The 20,767-nt window shown below is 38.3% G+C and overlaps 1 protein-coding gene across 1 annotated transcript in view; it reads left to right on the top strand.

Annotated features, from left to right (window-relative positions):
• LOC129260933 (E3 ubiquitin-protein ligase MYCBP2-like) overlaps positions 1 to 20,767 on the top strand; it is an 82,880-nt gene that overhangs the window by 15,255 nt on the left and 46,858 nt on the right. The window contains exons 13-31 of the mRNA XM_064114632.1: positions 264 to 426; positions 1,715 to 2,010; positions 2,730 to 2,867; positions 3,334 to 3,415; positions 4,052 to 4,166; positions 6,082 to 6,301; positions 7,152 to 7,302; positions 8,160 to 8,473; positions 10,598 to 10,725; positions 11,466 to 11,557; positions 12,020 to 12,154; positions 13,085 to 13,168; positions 13,927 to 14,023; positions 14,185 to 14,377; positions 14,990 to 15,291; positions 16,466 to 16,723; positions 18,262 to 18,357; positions 19,345 to 19,440; positions 19,876 to 20,079. Of these exons, the coding sequence (XP_063970702.1) occupies positions 264 to 426; positions 1,715 to 2,010; positions 2,730 to 2,867; positions 3,334 to 3,415; positions 4,052 to 4,166; positions 6,082 to 6,301; positions 7,152 to 7,302; positions 8,160 to 8,473; positions 10,598 to 10,725; positions 11,466 to 11,557; positions 12,020 to 12,154; positions 13,085 to 13,168; positions 13,927 to 14,023; positions 14,185 to 14,377; positions 14,990 to 15,291; positions 16,466 to 16,723; positions 18,262 to 18,357; positions 19,345 to 19,440; positions 19,876 to 20,079 (3,164 nt within the window). The remainder of the gene's footprint in view (positions 1 to 263; positions 427 to 1,714; positions 2,011 to 2,729; positions 2,868 to 3,333; positions 3,416 to 4,051; positions 4,167 to 6,081; positions 6,302 to 7,151; positions 7,303 to 8,159; positions 8,474 to 10,597; positions 10,726 to 11,465; positions 11,558 to 12,019; positions 12,155 to 13,084; positions 13,169 to 13,926; positions 14,024 to 14,184; positions 14,378 to 14,989; positions 15,292 to 16,465; positions 16,724 to 18,261; positions 18,358 to 19,344; positions 19,441 to 19,875; positions 20,080 to 20,767) is intronic.

Consider the following 20,767-nt stretch of genomic DNA (forward strand, 5'->3'; position numbering starts at 1 on the left):
TCCAGGGGGGTGGCTTTTAAAAACTGTTTGTAAATTTACGTACGTCTGGAACATTTTCTTAAGTGCTAAGTCAGCTACACAGGTTTATATCATAGCTCAAGAAAGGATCACCGGTCATGCTTAAAGTCATTCAAGACTTACAAACTGCTTCATGAAACACCCATCAGACTTAAACACAGTCAACAGAGGGTGACAGTTTCAGTATTTCAGTAGTTTCAACAATCGGTAGTCATTGATTTTCTTAATTTCCCATTTGCCCATAGCAACGGAAGATGATGTTGAAGAGGAGGAAGTAGAGAAGGAGGAGGAGTCATGTCAGCATGAGTTGATCACCGATCAATGCATGATCTGTACATCGTGTGGGGAGTGTACAGGGTACGGGGATAGCTGTATTAGGAGTCAGCGGCCAGGGAGGAGGCCTGGACAGTAAGTTTACCAACCATTCCATGTGGGGGTGTTCACAAAGATTTAAGTATGACTTAGAGTCACACTCTAATACCTAGTTGCGTGCATTATTAAAGGCATGACCCCATTGGTTAGATCATGCCAAGAGGATGCGCACTACTGTAGACTGCATGTTGCATATCATATGCGCATCAGCATTTAAGTGGGACTCTTAAGTCATACTTAAAATTTGTGAAACATCCCCCAGGTCTTGTTTCATAAGACTTGTTATCAATTTTGAGGATGTGTTTCGTGATAGGACTTGTCGGATGTTTTGTTAGACAGTACAGTTTGACTCTTGTGCCTTTCAGCCAATCAAAACCAACGAAAGTTGTAAGATTTGGGCCCCGTAACACAAAGGTTAGCAATTAACCGTACGCTTGATTTTTACGATTGATTGTACACCATAGTCAATGGAATCAATCTTAGAAAAATGTTCTACGATCATTGCCAAGCTTTGTGTTACAAGCCCCTGGGGAGCGTTTTATGTCAGACATTTTATCCGACAAGCCCTGTTTTATCCAACAGTTAGCATAAAAAGGAACTGTGTTCCTCAGCCAATCAAAATCAAGGAAAGTTGTCAGATCCGACACCTTGTCAGACAAAACGTTGATGAAACGCTCCCCTGATAATAAATGTTTATGAATTGCTTCCTCTAGAAGAGCCACTGTAATGGTGTATTTTGTTTGGCCAATAGCTGGTTTGTCACCAAATTCTAGCATATTCTTTTTAATTGGTAACAAGTTTTATGAAATGAGGCCCAGTGAATAAAAGAAGATTATCCAATTCTTACTATTTTCAGATAAAATCTAAAATATATATTTTCTTTATATATTATTTAAGTAGACAAAACCCTGAATGATTAGGAGATAGTGTGATTTCTTATTGCGAAATGATACATATATTTTATATACATGTATATAGGGCTATATATCTTACATGATATCTAAATACAGGACATTTCTATGTAGAATCGATTCATCTTTTGCTACTGTTTTTGAGAGATATAGTTACATGTATGCCTTCCTTACCTGAATTTTGTTTTAGGAAATACAATACTATCCTTGGCAAATCGAACGGCAAAAAACTCCCAAAGATACAAAACTAACATACATGAGAATTACATTCATTGGCAGTATTTTGCAACATGGATTTTTTTCATTGTTTGAAATAACAGTGATAATGAACATATTGGGATAAGGAAGAACAAATGTAGATTGATTTGAAAGCCCTTTCTAAACGTTGTCTTCTTTTCCTCTTTCCCCTGCAGGATCTGTGGTTGCGGATCAGGCGATGCAGGCTGCAGCAAATGCGGGATATGCAGGGTCTGTATAGGTGAAGGCAATGGCGTCATGGCTGCTGGGGTCGGTCTGAACGCTGCCGGCGAGAACAACCAGGGTAACAATCGAGGCCGTGGAGGGGGAGGAGGTGGCGGTGGCGGCAATGTGGTGATGATGGGTAATGGTGCCCCCAATGATTGGCTTGGTCATCTCAGGGATGCGTTCAACCGGAGGAAGGTCCACCACAGACAGTTGGACTGGGTGCTCGGCAAGGAAAAGGGAAAGGGTAAGACGATATCCCCCTTTTTCACTCTTTTCAATGATCTTTTCATCCTTATTGATTAAAGTAGGTATTATTAATTTTGTCTTTGACGGAACAGATCTTTATGCTCTCGCAACTGTATATCATGCTTGTCAAAGTCTGATACTTAATGGTATGTTCTATTGAATTAATGACTGTTTCATATCAGAGGAAGTTTTGTCTGCATGTAATTGATTAAATGTATGATCCTAATTCTGTTCTTGTCTGTTTTTCCTTATTAATATTTTCTTTTATTGCTCCTTATCCTCTTTGCTTCTCCCCTTTCCTTTCTTTTTATTCTTCTCATCCTTTTTTTCTTTCTTTTCCATTACCTTCTCTTTCTTCGCCTTTCCTTCCCCTTCTTCATCTCTTCCTTCACTATTTTTCGCACCTTCAACTTCTTCCTAATTTTGAATTTCCTAAAAAAACACATGTAAATGTATGTATAGCATGTCACTGATCATTACAGAAGATAGTTGATGGATTTATCCTGACATTATTTGTATGTATTTTGACATCTGTCTGTCAACAAAGTGGATATGTGCGCAATATAAATACCCTATATTATTATTATTATTTTGCTGTATTTATCTAGTTTATTGTAGTTTTCCTGTTTGGTATGTATTATTGCAATGCACCGTTGAGTATGGATCCATATATTATAAATTCACATTTATTATTATCATTATTATTAATGTCTTTAGATGAAGCTAATAACAGCGGAGATGATCGTGAACCTGAGAGAGATTTTGGCAAACATATCATCCATCCTCCTGGTGTGGTTACCATAGGAACGGGACAAACGCCAATCAAACAAATCGCATGTGGTCTACACCATTCAGGTTTGTGAAAGAAGAGATTCTTTAAGACACATCTGCCTGTTTTTTTTTATGTATCTCAATGTGAGTTTCATTATCTAAGATACAGAAATATGGTTAGAGCCCTTGTATTGATAAAATATGAATTGTTAGATTAGATTGGGTGTGACTGTAAATCTCAGGTGGAACCATGTCAGTTATAAAGTTTATGGGTATCTTATTCTGTTACACCCCAATGACTGATGATGATTATGAATTACTGTAATCTACATGTATGTAATGTACATGGTCCATTGTGGAAAGCTGATGAAAATGCATGATAATTCGATACATGCGAGTTAATATATGAACAAAGGTCCCACTCATTTTCAATGAGTTTTATTGTTTGCGATACAGAAACATGATCAGTGAACTTTTATACATGTATAATAGATACAATCAGTCATTCGTTTATGCATAATTTTTATTTCTATTTCATCTTCACTTTCAGTGGTTCTTCTAGAGAATGGTGAGGTGTTTTCTTTTGGCCTTGGTAACCATGGTCAATTAGGACAGAGGGACTCTGCAAACAGGTATGACCAGGAAAATATTCTTTTTTTTCTTTATTTTTATTAAAAAAAAAAAAAAATCAAATTTGAGGTATTCGTTGAATACAAAATATATTCAAAATGTTACAAATCATACAGAGGAAAAAAAAATATTTTACCATTTTACATGTTGAAGGAGAGTGAAATAGAAAATCAAGGAATAAGAGACCAATGAAAGTTCAAGAAGACTTTGACAGACAATTTTTGTTAATGAAGTAGACAAGGGTGGTGTTTCGTGAAGATATTGGCAATTTATGCACGACAGGTTACTCTTTTTTTTTTTACATAATTTGAGTTAATGTACTAAGATTATCATCAAATCTAGACAAATAACAAACTGCCCATTTCAATATTTGGTGTTAAAGAACAAGTATTTTGATCAAAAACAGTTTTGATTTTAGTTGAGAATCGGTTGTAGTGCAATAATTGGTTAACATTTTTGCAAGCAAAGTTGCATGTAACTAAAGGAAATAGAAAAAAAGCAGATATTTAAATTCCAGTCCTTGTACTCATTCTCGAACCTCGGATCAATGTCAAGCCTTTCATATATACATGCTGAAATATTATATCATATCTCCTAACTGGTGAAGACATTGACCATGTTTTTCTGTTTTCAATCAGATCAAGTCCAGTGAAGATGACAATAGATGAGAAAGTCACCCAGATTGCTGCTGGTAGCAGTCATACAGTGCTTCTCACAGAGACAGGAAGGGTCTTTACGTGTGGTAGCTTTCAGGTTAGTAAGAATCTTGGTAGCAGTCATACAGTGCTTCTCACAGAGGCAGGAAGGGTCTTTACGTGTGGTAGCTTTCAGGTTAGTAAGAATCTTGGTAGCAGTCATACAGTGCTTCTCACAGAGACAGGAAGGGTCTTTACGTGTGGTAGCTTTCAGGTTAGTAAGAATCTTGGTAGCAGTCATACAGAGCTTCTCACAGAGACAGGAAGGGTCTTTACGTATGGTAGCTTTCAGGTTAGTAAGAATCTTGGTAGCAGTCATACAGTGCTTCTCACAGAGACGGGAAGGGTCTTACATGTGGTAGCTTTCAGGTTAGTAAGAATCTTGGTAGCAGTCATACAGTGCTTCTCACAGAGACAGGAAGGGTCTTTACGTGTGGTAGCTTTCAGGTTAGTAAGAATCTTGGTAGCAGTCATACAGTGCTTCTCACAGAGACAGGAAGGGTCTTACATGTGGTAGCTTTCAGGTTAGTAAGAATCTTGGTAGCAGTCATACAGTGCTTCTCACAGAGACAGGAAGGGTCTTTACATGTGGTAGCTTTCAGGTTAGTAAGAATCTTGGTAGCAGTCATACAGAGCTTCTCACAGAGACAGGAAGGGTCTTTACGTGTGGTAGCTTTCAGGTTAGTAAAAATCTTGGTAGCAGTCATACAGTGCTTCTCACAGAGACAGGAAGGGTCTTACATGTGGTAGCTTTCAGGTTAGTAAGAATCTTGGTAGCAGTCATACAGTGCTTCTCACAGAGACAGGAAGGGTCTTTACGTGTGGTAGCTTTCAGGTTAGAAAGAATCTTGGTAGCAGTCATACAGTGCTTCTCACAGAGACAGGAAGGGTCTTTACGTGTGGTAGCTTTCAGGTTAGTAAAAATCTTGGTAGCAGTCATACAGTGCTTCTCACAGAGACAGGAAGGGTCTTACATGTGGTAGCTTTCAGGTTAGTAAGAATCTTGGTAGCAGTCATACAGTGCTTCTCACAGAGACAGGAAGGGTCTTTACATGTGGTAGCTTTCAGGTTAGTAAGAATCTTGGTAGCAGTCATACAGTGCTTCTCACAGAGACAGGAAGGGTCTTTACGTGTGGTAGCTTTCAGGTTAGTAAGAATCTTGGTAGCAGTCATACAGAGCTTCTCACAGAGACAGGAAGGGTCTTTACGTGTGGTAGCTTTCAGGTTAGTAAGAATCTTGGTAGCAGTCATACAGTGCTTCTCACAGAGACAGGAAGGGTCTTTACGTGTGGTAGCTTTCAGGTTAGTAAGAATCTTGGTAGCAGTCATACAGTGCTTCTCACAGAGACAGGAAGGGTCTTACATGTGGTAGCTTTCAGGTTAGTAAGAATCTTATACATGAGCAAAGACATGTATATGGTAAACAATGTTACATCGAACTTGCGGTATTGTTTATATTGTAGTTTAATGGATGATTTCGCTATTTACTTTACAGAAATCAGTTGATGATTGTGTAGGAATAGGCTGACAGTTTTTATGTGATATTGCATTTTTTATCACACAGAAAATGGGTAAAATACATGTAGGGTTAAAATGGGAAGAGATATGGTAAAGAAAAGGCTTACCCTAAGTGGGTGGCAGCAAAGAAAGATATATTTACTAATTATTAATTTGCAAATGCTGTAAAGCTGATGTACTTTGATAATATTCAGGAAAGGATGGGAGAAAAAAAAGTTTGATGCATATCAAGAAATCTGGTTTAATGTCATCTAAGAAAAAGAAGTTCAAAAAGATTATTCTGCATTTCAGAATTTCTTATATTCATGATTTTCTTGTTCCTTTCATTTACATTAATGGCAATATGTGTTGATGGATTTTTTTTTCTTTTTATAGCAATGTTTGACTTCCGAAAATAGGGGAAATTGTACCATCTTGGAATTGTAGCATTCTGTAATCATTTATCAATTATACAGAAAGGGCAGCTATGCCGACCCGTCCAAGAGGAGAACAATGCTGCAGGTGCCGTATCACACACTGTCCCCGCCCCGGTCCCCTCCCTAGGGGTTCGGTGCAGTCGGAGAGCTACGTGGATAGCTGCATGCGGGGACAAGACGTTTATTAAGATAGACGAGGCTCTCATCAGTCCGAAGATGCTCACTGATTCACTTGTCTTTGCTGATCAATCTGAAATAGGTAATGTATGCTTCTCTTATCAATCAGTCCAAACAATGTCCTATAATTGACTATCTTTAGTCAGGTCATGTGTTTGTGATAATTCAGGCCTTCGAGGTGAATATGATTTGTGGCTCTTTGTTGAAAGAGTTTCAATAAAATTCAACACCAAAAGTCAAATCTATAGCTATATATCAACTTAATTGAGAACATTTTAATCTGTATGTGGAGCGTTGTGGCCCAGTGGATTAGTCTCCGGACTTTGAAACAGAGGGTCGTGGGTTCAAATCCCAGCCATGGCGTAGTTTCCTTCAGCAAGAAATTAATCCACTCAACCCAGGTGAGGTGAATGGGTACCTGGCAGGAATTTATTCCTTGAAATGCCGAGCGCGTAAAAGCTGCTTGAGCTTCAGCCAGGGTAATAACATCCAAGTCCTTTGGAAGTGCATAGAGACGTTATTCATAATGTGTTATGCGCTATACAAGAACCGACTATTATCATTATTTGTCACTCTCAATTCAGGTGAGGTAAATGATGATGGTTATAAAAATATGCAACAAATTTCTAGCTCTACATTGTTTAAAGCTCTGCATACTATTACCCTGGCTTTAGTACGGCTACCCTGATCGGACTCTCAAGCATTTAGGGAAACCTTTCTACTGGGTACCCATTTACTACACCAGGGTTGAGAGTTGAAATTGTAGGTAAATGTCTTTCCAGAGGATGTGAGTGCTGTGGTGGGATTTGAACCCCGAACCCTAGACTTCATGGTTCAAAGCCGGGAGACCTATCTGTTGAACCACAACACCTATACATATTTCATAAATGTGCACTTTTCAGGAATTTATTCCCTCTCGTTCTTCCATTCAGGTATCCTCCCAAATGATGAGACGGTATCTTCAGTGAAATGCTTGATGCTGAATCGTAAAGACGGCAGCTGTACCAGCTTTATGGGTGCTGACCAGACTAGCTTCAAAGGATGTAGTGTGTGTCTAGATCCCTTCTACAGAGTTCTATGGAGGTACGTGTCCTAACTAAGGCTGGGAAATATATCTTGATAATGAAATTACGGTAAACCTGTATATAAAGACAAGGGAGACAAATAGTGTTATTTTGAACGTATGATTTTAATACATTTTTTGTAATGGGAGAGGTCTTTCACAACATGTAATTATAATTCATGTTTTAATGGGGGATACTTTTCAAGAAAAAAGTGAATATTCATGGTGCCTACCAGACTAGCTTCAAAGCATTTAGTGTGTTTCTAGATCCTTTTTATAGATTTCTATAGGGATGGTACATGTACTGTACATACCTTAACCTGGGCCAAAAATAGAAATTGAATGTTGAAATTGTAGTGATGCCTGTATGTAAAGACGATCCTTGGGAGGCAAAAAGAGGTGGTCATATTGGATAGGTTAGTCCAATGCATATTTCAACAGTGAAAAATAATGAAGGCAAACCAAGCTTGTTTTCTTTACAGACAGGTGATCCTTCTTTACAAGTGATTGCTATTAAGTAAGTTTGACTGTAATTGAAAAGCTCACTCATAATTGGCATTAGAAAAATGCCTTTTCCACTCAAAAGGTAATCCAATCTTTGTTATAATATAATGTCCAAAATGATAAAAAAAGTATTGTGAAAGTTTGAAAGAAATCAGACAAATGGTGCTTTGGAAGAAACTTATGTTCAGTTCCACATCAGTCCCATGTCCCATAACCAAGAGTCCTTTGATTAAACTCAAATTTTAAGTAGTTTGCGTTCAAATGCAACTCATCTTTTTTGAGAAACCCATCTAGTTATCAACTCATATAAGGCACTTGTATAAGATATGCATTTGGATTGTTACAAAATAACTCCATTCATTTTCCCCGACAGCTACAATCCACTGCTTCATCAGATCCAGTGCTTTAACATCCTCAAGACTGGTTCTTCCTTTCCTGCTTCCGCCGGCACCACCCTCCAGGATCTACCCCCGGCCGCTTCCATCCTCACCCCTCAGTTGGCCCTTCCCTGCACCCCTCACATCCCCATCGACGGCTCCCAGATCGCACTCAACGTCCTGGCCTGCCTGGATTCCTTGGTGGCCAGCCGGGAGTTGGGGCTCAGCATCTCGGAGTCGGAGACTCAGGTCCAGACCGTTGCCAAGGTCTATACCAAAGAAGACTTCAGTGTGGTCAACCGGTTTGAAGGTCAGTCTGGTGGTTCATATTCACTTGGTCTTCAAGCAGATGGTTAACTTCTCAGATAGTTTAAGACAACTTGTCCAAATTATTTTTAGTAGGAATCCCGCTATAAGAATTTCTATGCGTCTTTTTTTTTTGCAGCTGTTCTGCAGTCCCCTCTGTTTTGTTTAAACTTACTGTGATGATATGTAATGAAAACTGCTTTCAGGATTCCTGCAGGAAAAGCATGGCTCTGACTTTTGACAAGGTGGGTGTTTTATAAAGCTGTTAGTAAGATACGAATGACTTTACGCACGACTGGTAACCCTTTCTCATGCCAAGTGATATATCCCTATGTAATTGAGTAAGGACCTAAGATCATGTTCAAGTCGAGCGTAAAGTTGTGCGTAACTTTACGAACAGCTTTATGAAACAGTCTGGTGCCAGATGAGCCAACACCATTTGATCTACTACCAGTTTTGTGTAATTGTCGTTTGGCCAACACTGCACTTGGTCTCCTCTTACTAAGACTAATTCTTATTCAGTCTAATGACCAGTTGGTCTAAATCCACTTGATCTTCATTAAAAAATATTGACTAATTAGTGTTAGACCCTGTGGATATCAGATGAAATGGGTGTTGCCTTATTGGGAACAAGATAAAAGGTACATGTAATTAGAATAAGTGGCAATGGGGACATAATGTTACTAGATGAACTGGATACAAACAACATGGGATTAGACCATTTAGGGGAGGCCAACCAAATAGGAATTGGTAGTAGACCAAATTATGTTAGAACAATCAGCAATTTTCCAGTCTGATTTGCACGGTTGTCAAGTGTATATGTATTGTTTCGAAGAAGACATTAATTTAATCTGCTGACCATGTTGTTGCATATGTGTCTTTGATAGCATGTCTTTTGATGTTGATTGATATTTTATTCACCTTACATGAATATTATATAGGGAGATTATTTATAGTAAGACACAAAATTTATTAAGATTTATTTCTATTTTATTGTAGAAGAGGTTTTTGACATTACTTACTTTAGTTTTATACTGATGTAAATATTTATCATTCACCCAGTCTTATTTAAATGCAATGATTCTAAAATATGCTCCTGGTACTCCTCAATTGTTTATTATAATCCATGGGAAGTTATGTCATCGGTTTCACCAGTCTTCCATAGACTTCTATTCATGTGATTCTGATGGACATCCATGGTGATTACATCGTTCATTAGGAGGGGATTCCCCTTATCATGGGTATTCCCCTCTGTAGTGATGGTGTGTCACTCAATGGATAACTTCCTAGATCAAGAATGGGTCTCTCTGATTCAGCAGCGAACTCTTGCTGGCTGAATTCGTTCTACCCAGACATTACTCTGATGCAGCAAATTAGGTTTTGTTCCCCTCTTCTTCGTTTGGCCTTATTTAGATTTTGTAGAGAAATTTTTATTTGCACTGTTGCAAAGTTACTCTTGACTCTTTGATTTTTATTAGCATCTGTGGGTAGTTGACACACACAAACTAATATGGTAATAAATGGTGGTTTGTACGCATTACGACGAAAGGACATGAAACTATGTTAAATAATTTTTTAAAGATTTAGCATTATACAAGTAGTGAATAAGCATGAGTGTGATGCCAGTGCATTAAATTGAATCGTATTGTGACGTTACCTCCTAAGCCATGCAACGGTACATTTTAGACGTTATGTGTGTAACGGTATGAATGGTGCTCATTCACCCTCACTTTTGCTTGTGTACAACAAGCTTAGTAGGTGTTGACCTCTACAATATATGGTGACCACGCTTTTTCTTCAACTGCCCCTTCTCTAATAAGCTACCCTCTTACATTCATGATACCAAATCTGTTAGTCAGTCCAAGACCCTACTCAAAACCTACCAGTTTAATAGATGATTTACAGTTGTGGGTCGGTCAATTGGAGGTGCTCACTTGTTTTGATTATAAGGAGTAATTGTATTGGTTGTGTCATTTTTTTCCCTTCCAAGTATAAACCTTAAACAGAGCACAGTGCACCTAGAAACTCCTGCAGTAAGCGCCTTATAATTAATGTTATGTATGATCATTATTATTATTTGTTTATTTGTTGTTTGATCGTACTATCTTTCTTTATTTTTTGTACTCAGGTTATGGAGGAGGATGGGGTTACTCAGGTCATTCCGTTGAAGCTGTACGATTCTGTCCTGATGCAGACATCCTACTGGGTGGATTTGGTCTGTTTGGTGGGAGAGGAGAGTATAGTGCTAAGATCAAGGTGAGTCAGGCTGTGACCTCTGTGACTGATGTGACCTTTGACCTTCTTGGTTTTAGAACTGTTTGAGGGTGTAACTTCAAACTTGACTCATCTATGTGTACATGGGAGTGTCGGTGATCTGGGGACCATTTCATGAAAGTCGTCAGCACTGGCAAGTTGTTTTTCTCTGACAGTTACCATATTAACAGTCAGAGGCCAGTGCCTTTCAGCCAATCAAAACCAAGGATTTCATTAAAAATTGTTAGCACTGACAATTTAGTTGGTACTTTCATGAAACACCCACCTGATTGAATGGGGGGGGGGGGGGGGTCATTCAGTTAAGAGTCACAGAGGTCATTATATACATTGAAATAGCTTGTTCTGAGGATAATGGTTGATTCTTATGTGGGATAATATTTTATCCTGTTTCAAGTACATGTATTCATATTGGAAGGATGATGATCTGACTAGACTTGAGGATCATGAGGTCAAGATCAAGGTCAGAGGTCAAAGGTCATAATATTCATTACATACTTGAAAATATCTCTTTCTTTACCAAAATGAAAAACCTTTCAGAGGGTTCAAGATTTCTGGGGCACAAGGTCAATGGAAACAGGTCAATATTTGAAAATATTAGAAGACAGCAATGGTGGAGACATAAATTCTGTCTACATACTATACAGATTCTACCTATTTGAAGTATATTTTTGCAATGTGTGCCAATAAGAATATGAGATTACTCTTCATTTCTTTATTTACAGGTGTATGATCTTGGAACAAAAGGTGGAGATTATGAGCTGGATGGAGAGTGGTTGGCAGAGAGTGATGACATCACCTTTGATTGTGGAGCAAGGTATGATTGTTACATCATTATGACATCTCTCTGACATCATCATGCCATCATCAATTGTCAAACTTATCTATTTCTTTTTGATATCTTTGATGAATATATTTGAATAAAGAGTTGTATTGTCATGTGATGTGATATATAAACAATGTAATATTTCTTAGTGTTTCAGGAATTCTTTGATACGAGTACAGTCATGGTATCATCCAAGTTACAAAAATAAAGAAATATGCTGTAAATGATACCATTTCCATTTAAAATTATTATTAGATTTTAGAAAGAATTAATGCACAAAATATGCAGTGTCTTTGAAAGAAGTCAAATACTGTATGTATTCTTTGAAATTTTGGTATTATTATATTCTTTATACGCCCCTGTCAAATGTAGGTCCCCTAAATGTTCCTCTAATTGAGTCCTCAAAGGCAAACCTTTATCTGTCTCCTTCTGTTATAATTGTCTTTAATGCAGAGAGAAGTTTCCTATACTATTTGAGGAGCCTGTACCGTTGACAGCCGGTAACTGGTACGTAGCGTGGGCTAGAGTTAATGGACCAAGCAGTGATTGTGGATCTAGTGGCCAGGGTACTGTGACAACAGAGGATCAGTAAGTATACATCGCGTATGTGCTACAATGTTAGATATAGGAGATTGATATATGACCTGCTACCCCAAAAGTCACCCCCCCCAAAAAAAAATGGGGAGATTTCATCATGCTCCAAAAAGCAGATGGTATATAATTTTTCTAAATTGATCAACAATAAACCACATAAGTACTCAATTGAATATGTAGAAAAAAAAAATCATTTTCAAAGAATCAAAAGAACAAGATTTGAAGTGAGGGTTCGCTGAGTTAGGGTTCACACGAGGTGTGCATGCTATGCAATATCAGTGAAACTTCAAATTAGTCTGAATAAAATGTTGTCAAAGAAAATACTTATCTTGTTTTTATTATATTTAAACTGTTGATAAATGCAAATTTTGAAAGTATCATCTGTATGAAGAGTAATTACTCTTTCAAAATAAACTGAATTTCTAAAAATTTTGAAGACCAAATTACTATTGTTGCTTTTTACAAAGAACCATGTCTGGCGACTTTTTGATGGTTATTTAGATGATGGGTCACATATGATATTGCTTTCCAAGTCACTTAACGTGGAGTCATTGAATATGAAAGAGTCACAGTAATAATAGTAATAATAATTGTGTCTACTTATGTAGCGCACAATTCCACCTTTCGGTGCTCATGGCGCCTTAAGTAAAATAAATATACACATGAATGATAATTGAAATGAAATAGAAAATGAAAAATGAAAAAGAAAAAGAAAAAGAATTATGCACTTCCCCTTTAACTGGTGCTATCCTCCCATAAGTCATGTATGCCTTTGCCTGTGCACGATTCTCCTCTTTCATCCTTCCAACCATTTCAAGTTTGCTTTTAATATTTCTAGAATGCCAAAATTGCAAATGTTACTGCTTTTTGTTGTAAAATTCAACTAGAATGAACAAAGTATTTCATATGATTTTCTTCATGTAGAGTGTCGTTTCAGTTCATGAGTTCCAAGAAATCCAACAATGGAACTGACATCAATGCAGGACAGATTCCACAGATACTCTATAGGTATGCTACCTTCATCAGGGGAGTATTTCATGAAACAAATGTCCAGTGATTTTCACTGATTACTGTTATAAGCTACTGAAATACTTGCATCTGATTGGCTCAGAACATATTAGTCAGGAAATTACTGACAAGATGCTTCATGAAACACTCCCCTGATGTCAATTAAATTAAGCCTTAACTGATCAATAATTAATCCTCAAATTGGCAATTCAAGCATTTTTCTTCTGTGCTGCACTTTTCCTGTTAAAATGTATGTATAAAAAACAGGTATGGATTTGTCAGCTTGAATGAAAGTATATATTGATTTTGACTTTGAAGACTATCAGTGATTTTTTTCATTTAAATGTTACCTTTACCATTAAATGGAAGATAGAAGTGAACTACATGTATGAGTACTGTACCTTTTGTGCTCCTTCTTTTCATGTATTTTGTATAAACTATCAGACAAAAAGCACAATATTTTATTGTGCTAAATTGCATAAGATGTTAAATTAACTTTGTACTGAATATTTAACTTGGAATCTGAGCACAATGTTTAAAGTCATTCTGAAATGTTTGTGAAATCAGACCCTTAACTAAATGAAAGTGGAGAGAACGTTTCACATCCGATTTTGGATGTTTCATCAGCTCATCTGTGTTTGTGGCTGGAAATCGTGAATTCATCATTGCTAATTGGTGCAGATTTTCTATTGTCATGGCAGTTTTATGAATGCTGTAAATTTGTCACTTACTTTCTTTATGGCGTTTGTTTTGTTTAGGATGCCGCAACCCGATGCTTATAATTTCCGAGGTAAATCATCTCATGGGGAGCCTGTTCACATTCTCTCATCATCGTTCAGTAGCTCGGTAACACCGGTAAGTCAACCTGTGTCCTGTTACATAAAGCTTAGTGATTGGTCATAGAGCTAATTTCTACAATTGATAATATAGATTGTGACAATGAGTAGGAAGAAGATGCTTGTGATAATGAGAAGTAATCACTATTTCTCATTTCATTATTTGTATTTCTTTTGTAGGAGGTGTTTGAATCTCTCTTGAAACTGCTCCAATGGAGCTGGACAACGTTCAAGAAGAATGTGGATGAGGTCTCGACGAAGAAGGACCAGGAACTCTTAAACGCGTGCAATGAGTTAGACAGACTAGTTTACATTGCTTCTGCCTGTCTTAGATTACTAAGAAGTCATGTGTGTGAAATATACCCTAATCCAGGTATGTTTGAATCAGGATTCATTTCATTCCATTCCATACCGTACCATACCATTCCATTTCGTTTCATTTCACAAGTCGACTAAATTAAGGCTCTTGAAAAACAGCACACATACAGTATAAATAGTTCAAAGATAACATACTAATCTACATCAGCTCTTTACAGTATATACATGTTCCATAATGCATTAAGATAAAACAAGAATCATGTAGACTTATTATTACAGGGGGAAAAATACAAAAATGTGTTCTAAAATACAGGGCTTGTGAGGCACACCTAAAAAGGCCTAAAGAAAGGAAGCCTGAATGAGAAAAGATAGCTTTAAATATAAGAGAGGGACACAGGGGTGGAGCAATAGGCTGATAGAAGCATTAACCATCCTCCACTTGGATGAAGTGCTAAAGCTGGGATTATAGCATGTATCACATAGAAAATTGTCTTAAGTGCAACATATCTTGCATATTGCTATTTTAATAATAATACATATGATTTATATAGCGTCTTTTCAATTTTGATTAAATGCTCAAGGCGCTTAGAAGAGAGCAAAACATAAAAGTAAAGAGAAGTAAGAGAAGTACAAGAAAGGGTAAATTACATTCGTAACATCTCAACAGGGACTGGGAAACGTCCGAATAGCGGATCATCACAGCTCCCAGAATGCATCTCCATGACCTGTGACCTTCTGAAGCGGATTCTCGGTGAGCTGACAGAGATGGAGCTACAGAGAGCTGCAGGAGATGCTGGCAGGTCGTTGCTGACCCCTTCATCTGATACCGTTTCACACTGCCTCAGGAGGATCATGAGGGGCGTGGTCGATGAGTGCCATCGCACCTTTGTGCATTGTTTCCATGCCTTCTACCCTACACCACAACTCAAGTGGGTCTTTCTTTGTGATCTCCTCAACTCCAGCAAAAATGTGAGTATTACCATAAAGTCTAATTTGAAAAAAAAAAAATCAATATTGACCGACAGGAGGCTCACTGCAGAAAGAGTTTCAATCAATTACAACTCCAAAAATAATCGCAATGTGATTTCCGACCAATGAAATTTTGCATATGAGGGAATTGCACTTGATTTATTGAGTTGCGTTTTAACTTGACTCTTTGTGCAACAGGCCCCAGCCTTAAGCCAATATTGCTTGTCAGCCTGTGTCAAATTTTTGGGGTGTGTGTGTTGTTGAGCAATTTATTCACATTGAGAAACCATCCAATTCAAACATACTACACTATGAGGATATTTTAATCCCTTAAGTAATTGAATACTCAATCCCTTTAAGTAATTGAGTGCTTTAATCCCTTGAGTAATTGAGTGCTTATAATAGCTGGCCCCTGTATTTTACCGAACTCTCTATACCACATGCTTATGTACATGTATAATTTAATTATCGGTCTTTTCTGTGTTATTTACAATGTATCTCTTCAATTGTCACATTAATATGTTTGGTATTATGTGAACATTGTAATTTATTTTTGATTAATGAATAAAATGCAGAGACTCCTGCAAAAAAATAAATTGATAAATAATACTTGCTTCAGCTCGTAGACCATTCGCTTGTAACATTAATTCGATCTCTGGTTATGGAATTGTACCCTTTACTTTTTAGAATTATTTTACTATCTGAATTCTTGTTACAGCATATTATACCTGTAATCTTAATCTGGGGCCCGTTTCATAAAGAGTTACAACTGTTGTAACTTTGCCATTATGGTAACTACCACGGCATCAGGGCTCAGCAGCCAATCAAAATCAAGGTAACCATGGTAGTTGCCATAATGGCAAAGTTACAACAGTTGTAACTCTTTATGAAACGGGCCCCAGATTAAGATTACAGGTATAATATGCTGTAACAAGAATTCAGATAGTAAAATAATTGCAAATTGCAAAAGTTGCAAGTCTTTTATTAAACGAGCCTCATCTCTAAACCCAATTTAAACCTGATCTTCATCATATTCTATTCTATTGCATTAAGCCTGAGAGGATTTCATAAACATCTGCTGTCCGATAGGGCGGATTCGACAAATTTCCTTGCTTCTGATTATTTTAGAAGAAATGGTGTCTGACTTTCCTCATATCCAATCTTCTTTTTCCAGTGTCTAGCCCCAGTTGCCAACGGACACCTTCTGGCCGCGGTGCTAGAAGCCCTGTGTGACTCGACGGTCAAACTGACCAAAGTCTTGCCCATCCTGAGGGAACACCCAGACCAGAATCCCCAGGACCATAATGGAGCAGCACGCCTTCCCGTTCCCTTCGCCAAACAGCTCTCCATGGAGGATTCACCCAGTGCTGCACAAGCTGAAGCAAGGGCTCAGTTTCCAGAGCTTGTAGTTCATATGGAAGATAGAGTACAGGTGAGTTCTAATTGGGGTTTGGGATAGGGGTAAGGTGGGAAGGTGTGAAGCAGTTCCCCATCCTGTTCCCTTCGCTAAGCAACTCTCCTGGAAGATTGACCCAGTGCTGCCCAAGCCGAAGCAAGGGCGCAGTTCCCGGAGCTTGTAGTTCATATAGAATATAGGGTACAGGTGAGTTCTCATTGGGGTTGGGGTTGGGGTAAGGTGGGAAGGGGTAGAATCAGTCACCCATCCTGTTCCCTTCGCTAAACAGCTCTATTGGAGGATTTACCCATTGCTGCCAAAGCTGAAGCAAGGGCGCAGTTGCCGGAGCTTGTAGTTCATGTGGAAGATAGGGTACAGGTGAGTTCTAATTGGGGTTGGGGTATAGGTAAGGTTGGAAGGCGTAGGAGTCACCCATCCTGTTTCCTTTGCTAAACAGCTTTCCATGGAAGATTCACCCAGTGCTGCTCAGGCTGAAGCGAGGGCTCAGTTCCCGGAGCTTGAAGTTCAAATGGAAGATAGGGTACAGGTGAGTTCTAATTGTGGTTGGGGTATAGGTAAGGTTGGAAGGCGTAGGAGTCACCCATCCTGTTTCCTTTGCTAAATAGCTCTCCATGGAGAATTTACCTATTGCTGCCCAAGCCAAACCAAGGGCACAGTTCCTGGAGCTTGAAGTTCATATGGAAGATAGGGTTCAGGTGAGTTCTAATTGGGGTTGGGGTAGTGGTAAGGTGGGAAGGGGTAGAATCAGTCACCCATCCTGTTCCCTTCGCTAAACAGCTCTATTGGAGGATTTACCCATTGCTGCCAGAGCCAAAGCAAGAGCACAGTTTCCAGAACTTGTAGTTCATATGGAAGATAGGGTTCAGGTGAGTTCTCATTGGGTTAGGGTAGGGGTAAGTTGGGAAGGGATAGAAGCAGTCAGCCACCCTGTTCCCTTTGCTAAGCAACTCTCTATGGAAGATTCACCCAGTGCTGCCCAGGCTGAAGCAAGGGCGCAGTTCCCAGAGCTTGCAGTTCATATGGAAGAGCGGGTACAGGTGAATTTCATCCCTATGTCTAATTTCTGCTGGGGGAGGGGTAGAAGCACCTGCCCATCCCTTTGCCAAACTGCCCTTTAAACTGGGATATCCATATGACAAGAAGAGGAAGGGATGGTAGAGGTTTGCATAGGGAGGTTAATGTGAATTACCCCCTTTCATCACCCAATTTGATCCAGAAAAATGAAAAGTTTTCATTAATAAAGATACATGTATGTGTAACATAATGATACATTAAAACCTGCAACACTGGATGAACATCGCAGTGAAATTGGGAATTTGGAGGGCTCCTTTTTTTTACAGGCCTCTTTTGAGCATTGTTGGGGGCGAGATGGAAAATGAAAGGCGAGAAGAGAAATATGAGAGCAAGAAGTGTCTCTCACCTTTCGATTTCCATCTTTATCTCTCCACCATCCAACAGTCCTTTTCAGGACTAACCACGTTGCGACCTTTATGCATCATCTATGTTATCAGTAGCATGGTCAAAGACCATCTAACCTTTCTTTTCTTATGCAGGATGAAGGTGTGATAGCACTCAACACCAGTTTCCAAGAAATCCTTGACAAGCTTCTCATCCTCCTAACAACTCCAGTCAGAGAAGCCTTAGATAAGGTACAGTAGTCTTTACTATCATACATTGCGCAATATTATTATTATTATTACGTATTACTTATAAAGCGCTTTTCCCGTTAGGCCCAAAGCGCTTACACTGAAATAATTAAAAGGAATTATACAATGCTAAAACTACAAACTAAGAAAGAGATGGGTTCTTAATGCCTTCTTGAAGATTTCTATAGATGGAGACTGTCTTATTATTAGAGGCGAATCATTCCAGTACTTTGAGCTGACACAGTAAAAGTTTTATCACCGGATAATGTTCAAGTTATGAGACAAAGAGGGTCACCGACAAACCTAAGGAAATATAAATAATTAATTGGCAATTCCATAGAGTATGGACATCCAATGCCCTATATTTGGGACCTCTCTGAATTTATTTGATTTTGATTTCTAGTTCTAATGACAGTTTGTAATACACTCAAATCATCATGATTTGAGTAGATAATGAGGTGAATAAAAATTGGGTTGGATGCACATGAAGGGTTAATTTCTCTATGGAACTGGCCTTTTAACATAGAAGTATATAGAGTGAGATGTTATTCCTGGTGAATAGAAGTTACGAGGATGATTTTTTTTCTTCTAGACAACAGAAGGTTCAACAGTTTAGGGAATTTGGAAATCGTTTAGTGATTCATTTCTTTATGATTGATGAAATTGTCCAGAAATCCCATAATTTTTCTTTTACAGGCATTGAAATTTGTCAAATTGATGGAACCACACTTCCCCGCCCCCCTAGAGACAAAATGAGCATGTGAAGAGGAATAGAACCCATATTTAGTGGCCCAAACATATACAGTAGTGTGTGTGCAGCAATTTGTAACTGAAAGGGAAAAGGCGCTATATAAAATGATGATTAGATTGAACATTAATACAGAGGTGGAAATTAATTCCCTTTTTTGTTTGTTACATGTAGTTTACCGCATTTCTTAACAAGTTTTTGTCAAGATGACTTTTTAATCTGTGATGTATATTTCTTTGTAGAAGCAGCAGTGTTCTCCCTGCTCCCTTGTGAAGAATGCCAGCAGACTACTAACATGTATCGTGAGTGAACTATCAGCAATGGCATGTATCAGCGAGGTACGTATCACTATTAGATAAAAAATTACATGTTTTCTTCTTGAGAGCCATTTTCCCTATTTCTCTTCATCCCTGCAAATTCATACCAGTACATTTGTCTTTAGATCTATGGTAATAATAATAAATAATGGTTCCTAAGAAGGCCTTTGTCCTTGGATTTGTCCTATTCTTTCTCCTTCCTCCTCTTCTTCTTTCTTATGTTCTCTTTGTTCTTGTTCTCATCCTCATTCTCCTTCACCTCCTTATCAAACTGCTCTTTCTGATCCTGCTTTTCTTCTTCCTCATCCTTCTTTTCCTCTTCCATATCCTTTTCCTCTTCCTCCATCTTTTCTTCTCCACCCTACTCCATCTCCTCTTCCTCTTTTCATTTTCCTCTCTTTCTCCTATCATCAAGCATGCATTTATTGACAATTAGAAATGTTTTCTTTTGAACAGAGCGACAATCAGACCTCGGGACGCCCTCTATTGACCACCCCATCACGATTCACGCGGGTGAGTCAGAACCGGGGTTGGAGTACCGGTAACGGCACCCCTGATGCGGTTTGCTTCAGTGTTGACAAGCCTGGTATCATGGTAGCTGGCTTCTGCGTCTACGGAGGTGTAGGATACTACAACTATGAACTAGAACTGCTGGATGGGGTAAGTTCAGGGCCCCATTACATAAAAAATATCATCGTCGTCATTTATTACAGAATGGAGCAGTGCTACTTGCTGGTCAGGGGTGATAAGAGCATAATAAATAGCTGTTGCTTGGAAGCATATCACCCTCACATATAGTACTGCATACAAATATCAAACTTACAAACATATAAATTACAAAAAATAATCTAACCTCAGTGTTTAGTGATATTTCAAAATTTCCATAAAAGAATAATGAAAAAGCATAAACTGATTGATGTTTAAATTTAACTGGAGAATGATTGAAAAGTAATAATTACAAAGGTGGTCTACTGGTCATTACTAATTGCTAAGCTTTGTTACAGCCCCCAGACTATGGCAATTCCTTGAAATATTCAACCGTCAAGAACTTATCCAAATTCATGTATCCAAGAATAATCTCTGTTCTGGGGAGAGTGTCACGAAAGGACTTGTCGATACAACATCAACATACAAAAGTCCTCACATGAAACGCTCCCCTGGTTCAAGAAAGTCTCCGTCAAATCTAAATCATATGGAGATAGGGCTTTCCAGAAAGGTGTCCAAGCACTAAGGAATTTTCTCCAACCAACTTGACCAATTCAAAGTAGGATTGAAAACACACTTTTTTCTGAATCAATATCTTCACTCATCAGAAGAAGCAAAGATTATCTCTTTTGAATAAAATTGC

This window comes from Lytechinus pictus, unplaced genomic scaffold, assembly GCF_037042905.1.
Source record: "Lytechinus pictus isolate F3 Inbred unplaced genomic scaffold, Lp3.0 scaffold_19, whole genome shotgun sequence".
NCBI classification, from domain to species: Eukaryota; Metazoa; Echinodermata; class Echinoidea; order Temnopleuroida; family Toxopneustidae; genus Lytechinus; species Lytechinus pictus.